This window comes from Acipenser ruthenus, chromosome 57 (genome assembly GCF_902713425.1).
Source record: "Acipenser ruthenus chromosome 57, fAciRut3.2 maternal haplotype, whole genome shotgun sequence".
NCBI classification, from domain to species: Eukaryota; Metazoa; Chordata; class Actinopteri; order Acipenseriformes; family Acipenseridae; genus Acipenser; species Acipenser ruthenus.
The window spans coordinates 2566150-2580718 of NC_081245.1; the positions used below are offsets into that span (position 1 = coordinate 2566150).

At 40.7% G+C, this 14569-nt stretch overlaps 1 protein-coding gene across 1 annotated transcript; it reads right to left on the reverse strand.

The window, feature by feature from the left end:
• Positions 1–5346: 5346 nt before the first annotated feature.
• LOC117967232 (leukotriene B4 receptor 1-like) lies at positions 5347–14230 on the reverse strand. Its single transcript, XM_059017556.1, has 4 exons — positions 12944–14230; positions 11419–11528; positions 7616–8146; positions 5347–6476 (listed from the first exon to the last, which is right to left on the reverse strand). The coding sequence occupies exons 2-4, from the start codon at positions 11520–11522 to the stop codon at positions 6005–6007; spliced, it is 1107 nt and encodes a 368-aa protein (XP_058873539.1). The 5' UTR covers positions 11523–11528; positions 12944–14230; the 3' UTR covers positions 5347–6004.
• Between the last annotated feature and the right edge of the window lie 339 nt (positions 14231–14569).

Genomic DNA, 14569 nt, shown 5'->3' on the forward strand with positions numbered 1-14569 from the left:
ATATCACAAGATGCAGCAATTGTTGAATTTAAAAGTACTAATGTAGCCTGACTACGCCAGTTCAGTGCGATAAGGCACCGAACAGATTACAGAAGATCCTTTAGGTTCTTTTTATTCAGATAACAGATCTAAGAATGTAGGAACAAGTTCACCAAGAAAATCACAGATACATTTTAACAAGCATTTGTTTATTGTAAACTTACAATAGCAACACCTAGTTTCAAACGGTACCGATTATAAAACAATTCCATTCACCTGTTAACAGGTAGCAAGATTTCAAGCAGTTAAACAAGGTTCACATGAATGAGGTCATGGATTAAGCTGCAAATACAACAACGCTGCTACCCAGCAATACATTGGAGATACACATTCCAAAACACGGTAAAACTGTCATAATAAAAACAATACCACGGTACAAAAGTGCAAATACCCACACCACACACACACACACACACACACACAATGACCGTGCAGGGGAGGGAACACACACAGAGAGAGCGAGAGAGAAACCAGAAACGCAATATAGCCTATTCTGTGCACATCTTAAACTCCAATCGACTACCAAATAGGCTAAGAACACTCGAACACTCATTATTCCACACCGGCATACCATCAGCCCAATACTTATTGTCGGGATGCTCCATTTACCGGTCGGTCACTCGGTCACTCACTCACTCACTCACTCACTCACTCACTCACTCACTCACTCACTCACTCACTCACTCACTCACTCACTCCAGGATGGCCATCCCATTTGTGAAATCATGTGCTATTTATATTCAGGTGTGTAAATTGATCAATAATTCAATTACTAGATGCTCAACAGGGCAAACACAGGGAAGTGGGTGGAGAAGCCAACATAACGTGATAGAAATCAATTATCAAAAAGTGTCAGACAACACAAAGCGTGCACTAATCAAATCATAAAATCATTTTATAAAAATAATAACACACAAGTGTAAAATAAATTTGAACATGGCATTCTTGACCCTGTTACATATTGCACAGCACAACCCAGCTTAATTGTAAGGTGGTGTGTGCAAGTACGTAAAACATCAGAAATCTGTTTTTGTCAGAAGTGTTGGTGTTGTCATAAGGTTTCTATGTCTATCGCTGACGGGGTTTTGGGGTGCCTGTGTTAGTTGGAACTGAACTGAAACAGTGGTCCTCAATCCTGATCCTGGGGTCTCCCCGTGTCTGCTGGGTTTTGTTCCAATTGAGCTCTCAATTACTTCGTGGAGCCTTCAGTTGAAATAATAATTTGCTTAATTTGACTTTTTAAACGATTTAGTTAAAAAAAAGTTCCCATGTTCTCCCCAATGTGTTCGCATTGAGGGTTTTCTCTTGCTTCCTCCCAGTCCAAAGACATGCTGTTCAGTTTAATTGGTCACTCTAAATTGCTGTGTGCAGGGGCGGACTGGGACCAAAAATCGGCCCGGGAAGTTCGGGTCCACCGGCCCACATTTATGTCAAAATCAACATACCGAAATAATAATGAAGTCAGCACACCGTCATGTAGTATCGGTAAAAAAATAAAAAAAAAAGTTTTAAATTGTTGGGGTAAAACTTCTTTATACATTGTAGGCTATCGCTTCTACCAGGCTTTCAAACATAATAGGGGCGATTTAGGTATGGCAAAGTATAGGCCATGACAGCTGCCATACCATGGCTTCATGATCGAGGTGTCACAAATAATATCATATTGAAAATATCATAGATTTTTCCGTCTACGAAATATTTTTCTATTCATTATGGGTAATTGTATGTAAAAAATAATGTGATATCTTGTAACAATTGTAAGTCGCCCTGGATAAGGGCATCTGCTAAGAAATAAATAATAATAATAATAACAATAACAATAATAATAATAACAATAATAACAATAATAATAATAATAATAATAATAATAATAATAATAATAATAATAATAATAATAATAATAATAATAATTATTATTATTATTATTATTATTATTATTATTGGTCTCCGCACGTCTCTGTCTGCCACCGCTTTGAGGTCAGTGAATGCAACATTGTATCAGAGCTAAATTCTTTCGCCAATGTGTCCAGTTTACGCACCACGGATTATTTCACTGATGGCTCTGCTCTATGCAATTATAATTTTCTGTTTACAGTAATCGGTGGTCTAAAATCTAATTGCATATCAGATTATTTTAAACACAAGATTGCCCTCAGTTGGTAGGCTATTATTTAGTACTGATATTTACTGTAAGCAAATAATAAACATGGGTAGCCCATTTATCATGTAGAAAGAAGCCATTCTCCGCACACCAATACCAACCTCAGTAGTCCTAATAGTAAACTGTAAAGTATAAACACATATCTTACTTATCAATTCTAGAAACCATCACCGACCTCACACAGATTGCGGTCTCTCAATAGGCCTAAAAAACCCTGTAAATTTTAAACACATCGGCTCATATTTAGCAATTCTAGAAACCATTAGCAGCACTCAGCGCCAATACCATCCCAAAAATTACAATAGGGTTTCAGAACCCCTAATTATATCTCAAAATACAGTCAACTACTTCACCCAAATCCAAAGTAAACGAGACTGTCCTACCTTATGTCGCCAGCAGAGGTCGCAGCAGTGCACTCTTCTCTGCAATCCTGTCAATAACTCCATCACTGTCTAGGGCCATCAGTATCTCTTTCTCTGTAGACATTAGCACGAACCCTTCCAAGTGCTCTTGGGACATAGTGCTTCTCAGTCTATTTTTGACAAACTTCAGAGTGGAGAAACACCTTTCACATGCTACTTGCGTTACTGACAAAGTCAGGAGGAATTTGTAGCTCAAGCCAATTACATAATATGTCCAGCTCTGAGGGCGTGTGAAGTATTCATAGCTACCAGCTGACCCCCACCCCTGCATTCACTTCATATATCTGCATCTTGTCTCTCTCTCCTTCTCTTTCCTCAGCTGTTGTTCTCTCTGCACTGGACCCTGCAACAGCATCCATTCTGTCCCTCTCTCGCTCCTCAAGCTCAGCTGCAACTGTTTTAAAATGCATAAAAGAACAACAGCAACCAATTTAAATAAAGCCAAGGCGTTATTAAGTACAAGGCGCAGCCGAGTCTTTAATATATTTTAATGCAGCCATAAACTCTACTGCTTGTACCTGCGGTGCTCGACCCTGCCACAGCGTCATCTTCTTCAGTGGGCTCCCTAGGCTGGCTGATTAACACTGGCATCCTGACCTCCCACGCTCTCCCTACTACCAGCTGAACATGTCCGTTATTTTTGTGCACTTTGCGACATCTGCCTCGAGAGACCGTCGCCGTTTGTCTCTAATCTTTTCTGCCCCACCTTTTGTTTTTCTCTCCATTTTCTACACTGACACTCATCCACTATCAATACAAGAGGTTCAAACGAAAGACGAAATCTCGCTGACCAATCCCGTTCTAAGAAAATCCGGGCAAGTCCAATCAGCGAGTGGCCACTCCTCGCCCCCCCCCCCCCCCCCCCTTAGATATTGGATTTACCCAAGAGATGAGTGGTGAGGTGATGTGTGCGCGCGAGAGAGCGAGACCGCCAAGTTAATAACAGCGTCATTCTCAGCATGTAATGGGGGGAAAAAATAATAATAATTATAAATCAAACGTAGACCAGCAGCCCACGCAGGTCCAAACAGACCGGCCCGCCGGGGATTCTCCCGCACTTCCCGATGGCCAGTCCGCGCCTGGCTGTGTGTGTGGTGCCCTGTGGGGCTGGCGTCCCGTCCAGGGTGTAGTCCTGCCTTACAAGGATTACGCGGTTATGATAATGGATGGATGTATACCTACAGAGTTATGAGCACAAATGTAACAACAGGCAACAACAAGGAAAATGTCCTGGGTCCAGTAGAGTTAATATATTTACTACTAGTTTGTTAATAGTCAATAAGCACCTCTTAAAATAAAGTGTGACCAGGTTTCTTTTACTGTTTTTTTCAACCACTTTGACTTATCTGCTGTCTACGGAAGAGCCCTATGGCCATGTGAGAGAAAAAAAAAAAAAAAAAAAAACCTACAAATTCCGACATTTAAAAGTCAGAATTTCGTCTTTTAATGTAAAGGCGAAATGTCGACTTTAAAAGACGACATTTCTAAGTTTTTCTTTTCTCTCACATGGGCCTAGGGATCTTCCGTAGCTGTCACTTAACCATCCCGCAATGCAACACAGTGTCAGGAAATGTGGTAAATGTGTTAGTTACACCCTCCTGGCTCAAAGTTTACCGAGGAGTTGTGTCTTAATTACGTTCTCACTTTACTCAATGCAGTTTGTGATTTCAGTTCGGTCACTTTGTGTGACCAATAGATAAAAGGATTGGTAGTCATACTGTTTTTCTCGTTTAAAAAGTGTTACAAATCATAAACGTGTCCAAGAGTTTATAAAATAAACAGCATAAGGTTCTAAACGCATTTAGAATTATAAACGCAGTGACGTGTTTGGAAAGTGGGAAACAGTGGGAAACTGTTTTAAAATTAAACACTCGGTCTTGGAGTGTTTTAATAGACAGTTTTATCTATTTAGTTTTTGAATAAAATAAATAGTAACGATTTTTATAGGAATTACAGTCCTTATGATAGACATTCTTTATTTCTAGAGATAGTTAAAGAAAGGTAAAATTTGATGTTGACATTATGGTGTTTTCTTCCAATAATTTTAAAGGGAGGTAGAGAAGTAAGAAATAAACACAAAAAACGTCTCCCATCTACGTTGAACTTTAGACCAGTTGTAGGTTTTAGTTATGGCCACTAGGTGAAGCTGCAGGCACAAAAACATTGTACTACTGTTTGTTTTCATGAATAGAATTCTGTCTCACCTATTTCTGTGTCCTGTTAATGTCTCAGAATAACTCAACAACTAATAAAGTTGATTCAAACACACCATGTGATTAAATCTTGTATGTCACCATTGTCATACATTTGGAGGGTACATGTGATGCCATGTTGGAAACAGAGCACTGTGTAGACTGTAATTTAGTGTAAAAAAAGTGGTGGATGATAATAATTAAATCAATACACATATATTATAATGATATGAGTGTAGGAATAGCTATTCCAGATGTATTCCACTGCATTTACATGATGTTTCTTTCACAGTGGAAAATGTACTGCGCACATGCGCACACAGCAATACAAAAATATAAGACCTACTGGTACCCTAGCAATTTGTTGTAAAGAATTAAAAATATGTAGCTTCACAGCTGTTTAAAGTCTTGTAGTTTAATTCAGTGCAAGACAACATTTATTTCTTCACTCTCTAAATGTTAATATTATACAATCTTCCTGTTTCTCATATTTCCCAATACATCCATTCAGGAAAAACATGCAACCAAGTCATAAAATAAACTTTTTATTTCTTTTTTTTTAACTGTGGAAAATTTGTACCAGTTGCTTCAATGTCATACAATACAAAATTATTATCAATTTTATTTTCATGACCTATGCTATCCTTGCAGAAATTATTTGAAATATCCACACATCCATTATCATAACCATGTAATCCCTTAGAGGGTCGATGTGAGCCAGAGCCTACCCGGCAGACACAGCGCAAGGTGGGACTACACCCTGGACGGGACGCCAGTCCATCGCAGGGTACCACAAACACACACACACACAAACAGAGGGCAATTCAGAGTGACCGATCAACATGAACATCATCTCTATGGACTGTGAGAGGAAACCGGAGTACCTGAAGAAAATCTACATGAACATAGGACGAACATGCAAACTCCACGCAGACAGACCCTTGAAGGTCAGAATTGAACCCAGGACCCTGGAGCTGTAAGGCAGCAGTGCTAACCACCATGCCACCGTGCGTGCCTATCTGAAATATTAAAAGCCCAAATATCCTTCCACAAAGCTTCTCGCATTTAGCACATTCAACCATCAGATGCTCCACCCATACAATCTATACATAAGGTTCCTTTAAGTGTTTGTGTCTCTGCTGAATTTCTGAAGACTGTGTGAGCCCTTCAGTCTTTCTCCACTTGGTTGGTTATAACCTTGAGCCCTGCAATTCAGAATTAGTTTGTTCCAGCATGATAGCTATGAAATTGATGCCGTCCGAGCGGATGTAGGACCTCCCAATGAAGGCGTAGAGAACTGGGTTGACGCTGCTGCTGAAGAAAGCAAAAGCCGTCACGTAGGGCCTGGCAGTTTCGGCAGCTCCAAGGAGGGAGTTGTTCATTGATTTTTCCCCAGCTAAGGCTCCTGAAACCTGGATCAGGTTCACGATGTGGTAGGGCATCCAAAAGACAGAGAAAGCGACCACAACGGGAAGGATTATCTGTTTGCTTTTATTCTCAAACACGGTGTTTCTTAATTTCCTGAAAATGTAAAGAGACGAGAAGAGGATAATGGAAAACGGAACCAGGAAACTTAAGATCTCCATCAGGTATTGGAAAACCATGTGCTTTGGATCACTGTGGAATGGTATGCAGTATTCCAGCCCACCTTTCAGGGAAACTCTGTATGCAAAATAGAGGGAAAAGAAATGTATCAGTAACACAGCCATCCATTAAGAAACTGTCTGTGCTGACTTCTATACTGTGTTCGAGGCTAGATAGTTCTATCATAGATTTAGTCTATTATGCTCTAAAACAGTGGTTCTCAACCCTGGTCTTAGAGGACCACATATCCTGTTGTTTTTTTGTTCCAACCAACCTGCTCTTAATTACTTAATTTGCTTAATCTGTGTTTGCGTGGGTTTTCCACCAATTCCAAAGACATGCTTTTCAGGTTGATTGGTCACTCTAAATTGCCCTCTGTGTGAGTGTCTGTGTGCATGTGTGTGTGTGAGTGTGTGTGTGTCTGTGGTGCCCTGCAATGGACTGGCGTCCCATCCACAGAGTAGTCCTGCCTTGCGCCCTGTGTCTGCTGGGTTAGGCTCCGGCTCACCACGACCCTCTAAATGAATAAACGGTTACTGATAATGGATGGATGGATTGTGTAAGGACCTTGAATTCTCCAATTTAAAAAGTCAAATTAAGCAAATTATTACTTTAGTTAAGGGTTCCGTTATGTAACTGAGAGCTAATTTGGAACAAAAACGAGCAGGACATTACCCCGAAACATGCTTCAAGATGACCTATTTTTTAAAATATTTTTTCACACTGCAAACCCACAGCTAAGTCACCAGATCTATCGTGATGTCGGACAGCACAGATCAGATGACAGTGCAGCAGGCCTGCAGGTAGGTGCCTAACCAACCACAGGATTCACTGGTGCGCAGTGGTGAGACAAGGATTAACCAGCTGAGTAGAACCCTCCCCACACGGGCGGCTCAAGCTCAGCCAATTGTGTACGACCCCCTGAGAACTCACGGCCCTGATACCCACTTTGAGAAACACTGATAGCATGGTACCAAACCAATTACCTTGGGGAGTTCCCAGGAACCCCCTGGGAACCTCCTGAGAACCCCCTGGGAACTCCTGGCCATAGTCGTTAATGGCCCTGGATTGGAACCAGCACTGATCACCTTTAAGGCTATAGGGCTATAGCATTTCGATGAAGTGACTTAGCTGGATGCAGCACTCTAAGATAGTTAAGGGGAATTATTTTTTTATAAAGAGCTCAAGACAGCCTTAACCTTGGTCGAAACACTAACCTGCGGTAGAAGGGCATGGGGATGGCAAAGAGGAAGGCCAGGCTCCAGATGAGCAGCAGGATCTTCAGCAGGGCCCTCTTGGTGCGAAGCTGCTGAGACAGGAAGGGACGGGACACAGCCAGGAAGCGGTCGAGGCTCATGGCGGCGATGAGGAAGATGGAGGCGTACATGTTGACGCTGCAGAGGTAATGAACCAGCTTGCAGAAGGACGAGCCAAACTCCCATCCCCGTCCCCCGACCAAGTAGCGTATGAAGAAGGGAGCGCTGAGCAGAACCAGGGCGTCGGCTGCGGCCAGATTCAACACCAGCAGGCAGGTGACTGAGCGACGAGCCACACGGCACAGCACCGTCCACACTACAAACAGGTTCCCTGGGAAACCCAGAACAAACGCCAAGCCCAAGAAGAGAGTGCCCACTATCTCAGAGGAGCCCAGGGAGGAGGGGGAGGAGGGAGGGCGAGAGGTGAGGGAGGGGAAGGGAGAAGAGGAGATGTTCATGGTTTGATGGCGATCTGGAATGAGGCTGGAAATCCTGCAAAGGGATAAAGAAGAGAATGTTACTTCAGTGTTACAATCCTCTATAAAATGTGCCACGGTACTTGTAACATTGGATTTTGGAACAAGGTATGGTATGATATATCAGTGTGATCAGTACAATGGTATTGTATAATCCATCCATTCATTGTCATAACTGCTTAATCCTTTACAGGTTTGCGGTGAGCCGGAGCCTAACCGGGCAGACACAGGGCACAAGGCGGGACTACACCCTGGATGAGATGCCAGTCCATCGCAGGGCACCACAAACACACACACACACTCACACACACACTCACACAGAGGGCAATTTAGATTGACCAATCAACCTGAACAGCATGTCTTTGGACTGTGGGAGGAAATCGGAGTACCCAGAGAAAACCCCCAATGTGAACACGGGGAGAACATGCAAACTCCACACAGACAGACCCCTGAAGCCAGAATCGAACCCAGGACTCTGGAGCTGTGAGGAGGCAGCAGTGCTAACCACCACACCACCGTGCTGCCCGTTACTGTATAATGTAGTTATATATTCTATACCATCAATGTACAGTGCTGTATAACGTTACTATAGGGCAGCAGTGCGGAGTAGTGGTTAGGGCTCTGGACTCTTGACTTGAGGGTCGTGGGTTCAATCCCCGGTGGGGAACACACTGCTGCTGTACCCTTGAGCAAGGTACTTTACCTAAATTGCTCCAGTAAAAAGTAAAAACTGCATAAATGGGTAATTGTATATAAAAAATATTAATAATGTAATGAAAAAATTAAGATAATGTAAGAAATGTAAGTTGCCCTGGATAAGGGTGTCTGCTAAGAAATGAATAATAATACTACATTGCTATATATATATATATAATGTTGTACTATATTACTGTTTAATATATATCCTATACCCTTAATGTACAATGCTGTATTATAATGTAAGTATGATAATGCAGTATTACCATAATACAGCATTGTATGTTAGTTTGACCCTTGAGCAAGGAGGCAGGTACTTCACCTCCTAGATTGCTACATTTAAAAACACTGTATGAATGGGTAATTGTATGTGAGAAATAATGTGACAATTGTCAGTCACCCTGGATAAGGGAGGCATCTGCTAAGAAAACAATAATAATATAAGTCTTAGTTTCATTTGCATTTATACCCTATATGTGTTTAAGGTATGAGCTCAAATATATTCACAGTTAAATGCGGTGTTGGTTTCAGATACAGGATGTGTGAATACAGGATACGTGTACAGATTCTATTTTAAACCACACGCATTTGAAAGCCCATAGAGGTTAGTACACAGGAAATGTTCGTACATTTTGGGTGCGGGCGAGTGTGTGCAAAACTGATCTCTCAGGAAGTCCAAAAAAAAAAGTTTGTATTCAAATGAAATATGACAAATATTTGGTTATAAACAAAAACTATTATTTTTTTAGAAATGAAGTGGGGGGAGAGGAATAATAAATAATAATAAAAATAAATACATAAACAAACAAAAAGACAACTTACAGACTTACAATTAAACAAGAAACAAAGAAACACTACTGTATTATACATTGATACAGAGAGGGGAGGAAAGGCAACAATATCAAAAATAAGATGGGGGGAAATCACAATAAGATTAGAAATGTATTATCCAGTTGTTCCACCAGATCTCATCCATCCATCCATTACCATAATCGCTTAATCCTTTAGAGGGTTGCGGTGAGCTGGAGCCAAACCTGGCAGACACATGGATGGCACGCCAGTCCATCACAGGGCACCACTCACATACACAGACACGCTCAGAGGGCAATGTCTTTGGACTGTGGGAGGAAACCAGAGTACCCAGAGAAAATCCACAATGAAAACATGGGGAGAACATGTAAACTCCACACAGACAGACCCCTGAGGCCAGAATCGAACCCAGGACTCTGAAGCTGCCCCAGAGATATAATATTAAGTGTATTTAATTTAGTTTTGAGCTTGATTATAGTAACTAAGACATGCATTATTAGAGATTTATTGGTATTTAAATTAGTTAATCTATCCATTAAGTGCACTAAGAAAGGGGTTCCATATTTCATGAAAGATTTCAGTATGATTTTGAAGTGAAGTGGTATGTCAACAGAATATAATCAATAGTGTTGTCTTTTTGGTATAGTTTGGTATATAGAAAACTGTGTTTTTGTTCTCAAGTGTGAACTGATTATTTAGTCTTTCTGTAGTTAAGCAGAAAGGGTGCTTCCATAACCAAACTCTGCCTTTTCTATTTGGCAATATCTATAATAATTATTGTATTAAAAAAAAAACATATCAATGGTTAATTGTGTGTACAAATAATGTGATATCATCATCTTGTAACAATTGTAAGTCGCCCTGGATAAGGAAGTCTGCTAAGTAATATAATCATAACAATAATAAATACAGTCATTATGTTCAAATCATAACCAATAATGCCTGTGTATACAGCTGCCTCTGGATTTATTCATACCCTTGATTCAGTGTAACAAAAAGTTGTTTTTAGCAAAATAAAACAAGTGTTTTATGTTTTCTTTGCATAAATCCATGCAAACATGAAACACTGTAAGACTATCAGTGTTAGATATCATCAAAACATTTCTGTCCAAAGTTAATTGCATTTTAATGTTTAGGGTGTGAATAATTTTGAACGTTCAGTTTTTGAAAAAACATGCAAATATGTTGGACAAATATATTTTTGCGAAGTCCAATGCTGAATGTCTGAAAATATTCATGTTTTCGTTCATTTATGCAACAAATACTGAATCTACACTTGCATTTATTTTGCTACATCCCATTATAGTCTATGAATGGTGTGAATAAATCCAGAGGGCACTGTATATACATTTATTATGTGTTTAGATTTCTTAACAGATGCCATTATCCATATTCCCTAGAATATTATTATTTTTATTATTTTATTTCATAGCAAACTTACAATTGTTACAATTATATCACTTTTTTTTTTTTTTTACCTACATTACCCATTTATACAGTTGGGTTTTCTAGGAGGTTAAAATACCTTCCTGCTTGCTCAGGGTACAGCAGTAGTGTGTCCCCCACCTGCGACTGAACCCACAAAAAACCCTCGAGTCAGGAGTCCAAAGCCCCCCTAACCACTCCTCCACACTGCTGCCCAGTGAAAAACAATCAGACCATTTCTGAACATAGTACAGCAGAAATACAGCAACTTAATATGAATATTAACGTCTCACGCCAAGATAAAAAAAAAAAAACTTTGGCTTTCAGTAAACAGAATAAAAGTAGAAATGAGCCTACCTTTTTGAGTTTTGGGTTTCAAAAATGATGTGTCTTTCTCTAGTAGCAGCCACCTTTAAATGTTTCCTCGGGTGTAGGTGTGGCTTACACTGGCTTTGTGACATTTCAATCTGTCTCAACAGGAAATGGTGAGTTAAGCAATGAAACCACTTTTTTGTTTTTACTTTCTACCTGTGTTAAAGGCGAAATCAAGGAGTTTCAATACACCAATCTCAATGAGAGGGTCATACAAACCTTTATTTTGTGTGTGTGTGTGTGAGTGTCTGTGTTTTTGTTCCTCCGTGTGCGTGTGCCTGCCTGTGTGTACATGTGCCCACCTGTGTGTGTGTGTGCCTCCCTGTTTGTGTGTGCCTGCCTGTGTGTACATGTGCCCACCTGCCTGTGTGTGTGTGTGCCCACCTGTGTGTGTGTGTGTGTGTGTGTGTGTGCCTGCTTGTGTGTGCATGTGCCCACCTGTGTGTGTGTGTGTGGTGCTCTGCACCTACAATTACCCTTTTATACAGTTGGATTTTTACTAGAGCAATATAAGAGGTAAAGTACCTGCCTGCTTGCTCAAGGGTCTATCTACAGTAGCTAGCTCTGTCTGTATCAATCCTAACTGGGATTGAACCCCCACTCAAGGTCAGGAGTCCAGAGCCCCCCTAACCAGTGCTCCACACTGCTGCTCTTTGTGTTCAAGATCAGAATCCCATATGTTGCAACAAGTGTTGAAGTAAGGTGTGTGTATTGTTTTTATATATTTATATTTTCTTTAAATACAGTTTGGTAATAGATTGACAGTTTGAAGGCTATTAATTATTTCTTAGATGCCCCCCTTACCCAGAGTGACATATATTTGTAAAGAAAAAATACATAGAGAAAAACGGATACAAAACACAGTCCATAGCAGTGTGGAGTACTGGTTAGGGCTCTGGACTCTTGACTGGAGGGTTGTGGGTTCAATCCCAGGTGGGGGACACACTGCTGTTGTACACTTGAGCAAGCAAGTACTTTACCTTGATTGCTCCAACAGTATAAATGGGTAATTGTATATAAATAAAATAATGTGATATAATTGTAACAATTGTAAGTCACCGTGGATAAGGAGGTCTGCTAAGAAATTAAATGCTAATATTGAGGCAGTTCATTAGAGCAAATAACAGTTACATCAGGATAATATACCAGGGCAGTGGAATAAGCTAGGTGCAGTACAAAATACTACAGATTCTAAAGTTTTAGTGAAATAAATGATATGGCTGTTGAATTTAATTGATGTTCTCAACCAGAGTGAGACAATAACAGAAGGGATCATATAATCAGGTTTGACTGACGGATATTATTTTTCCATTGTTTCATTTCGATGTGTTTTTGCTTGCTCTTTTTATTTTAGTCCTAACACCTCTCATTCTCTCACTCGTATTCTACCTTCAAGATGAGCAGCACTGCAGTTTCTTTTACCTTTGTTTTTAGATGGCCAGACGTTCTGTTTCATGTGGTTAGCTGAATAGTTTTGAACATGCTGTGAGAATGAAGGAGGTAAACTCACCTTCTGGTTTTGTGGTTTGGAGTCTGTTCATCTTGCACTTAGCTAGTCAACAGGAAGGTGATCTTTTGTTAAGTTGTGCACACAGCCATGCGTCAATAAAGCTAGCAGGCTGCAAAACTGGCTACATGGAACCTGTTCATTTTGCACTTAGCTAGTCAAGAAGGCGGTCTCTTGTTAAGTTCTGCACAGGACTCGGACTACATGGAAACTTTCTTGTGGTTTCAAATGTTCTTTTTGATGAAGACATCTCATTATATTTTGCAACACATGATATTATTATTATTTCTTAGCAGATAGCTGTACTAGAGTGAATTATAGTTGTCATACAAATACACTTTCTTGTGGTTTGTGGCTTCAAATTTTCTTTTTATTTGACCTTTTCATGTTTTTTTATTATTATTTCTCCTTAAGGGTGGCACAGCTCCATGGTCCTAGGTTCAATTCAGGCCTCAGGGGTCTGTCTGTGTGGAGTTTGCATGTTCTCCCCAATGTGTTCGCATTGTGGGTTTTATCCGGGTACTCTGGTTTTGGTTTCCACCCACGGTCCAAAGACCTGCTGTTCAGATTGATTGGTCACTCTAAATTGTCCTCTGTGTGTGTGTGTGTATGTGTTCGGTGCCCTGCAATAGGCTGGCATCCCATCCAGGGTGTAGTCCTGCCTTGCGCTCTCTGTCTGCCGAGTTAGGCTCCAGTTTACCCCTCTAAAGGATTAAGCAGTTATGATAATGGATCGATGTATTGACTCCTTGTCTCTCTATATAGAGTCTACATGTGTGTATGTATGTATTGCACTGTGTGTTAAAGCGGTTATGATAATGGATGGATGATTTCTTATCAGACACCCTTTTCCAGGGTGATTTACAATTTAGACAGTTAGACCCTTTAGCAAGCAGGCAGATGCTTTACCTCCTAGATTGCTCAAGTAAAAATCCATCTATCAATCTAGGAGGTAAAGCACCTGCCTGCTTGCTCAAGGGTACAGCAGCAGTGTGCGCCCCACCTGGGATTGAACCCCCACACAAGACCCTCCGGTCAGGAGTCCAGAGCCCCCGTAACCAGTACTCCACACTGCTGCCCTTTGTGTTTAAGATCAGGATCCCATATGCTGTGACAACTGTTTAAGTAAGGTGTGTGTGTGTGTGTATTGATTTTTCCACACGTAACATTAACACAAAAAACAACTTGATTTCCCTTTTACAGTATAGATGTATCTTACAAAATGCAATAGGCTCCAAATTATTTCTAATTTAAGCAGTATAGAGTAGTGGTTCAATCCCAGGTGGGGGGGGGGGGGGTGGCGGAGTGTCCCGCCCGTATTATTATTATTTGTATTATTGCTTGCGGCACGGAGAACAGCGCCGCGTATTTCTTAAATAATAAATTTCTTAAATAATAAGAAATACGCGGCGCTGTTATCCGCGCCGCAAACAATAATACAAATAATAATAATAGGGGCGGGCCACTCCGCCACAGAGGGACACACTGCTGCTGTACCCTTGAGCAAGCAGGCAGGTACTTAACCTCCTAGACTGATAGATAGCTAGCTAGTTACATCCTTGAGCAAGCAGGCAGGTACCTTTACCTCCTAGATTGCTGCAGTAAACACCCCAGCTGTATAAATGGGTA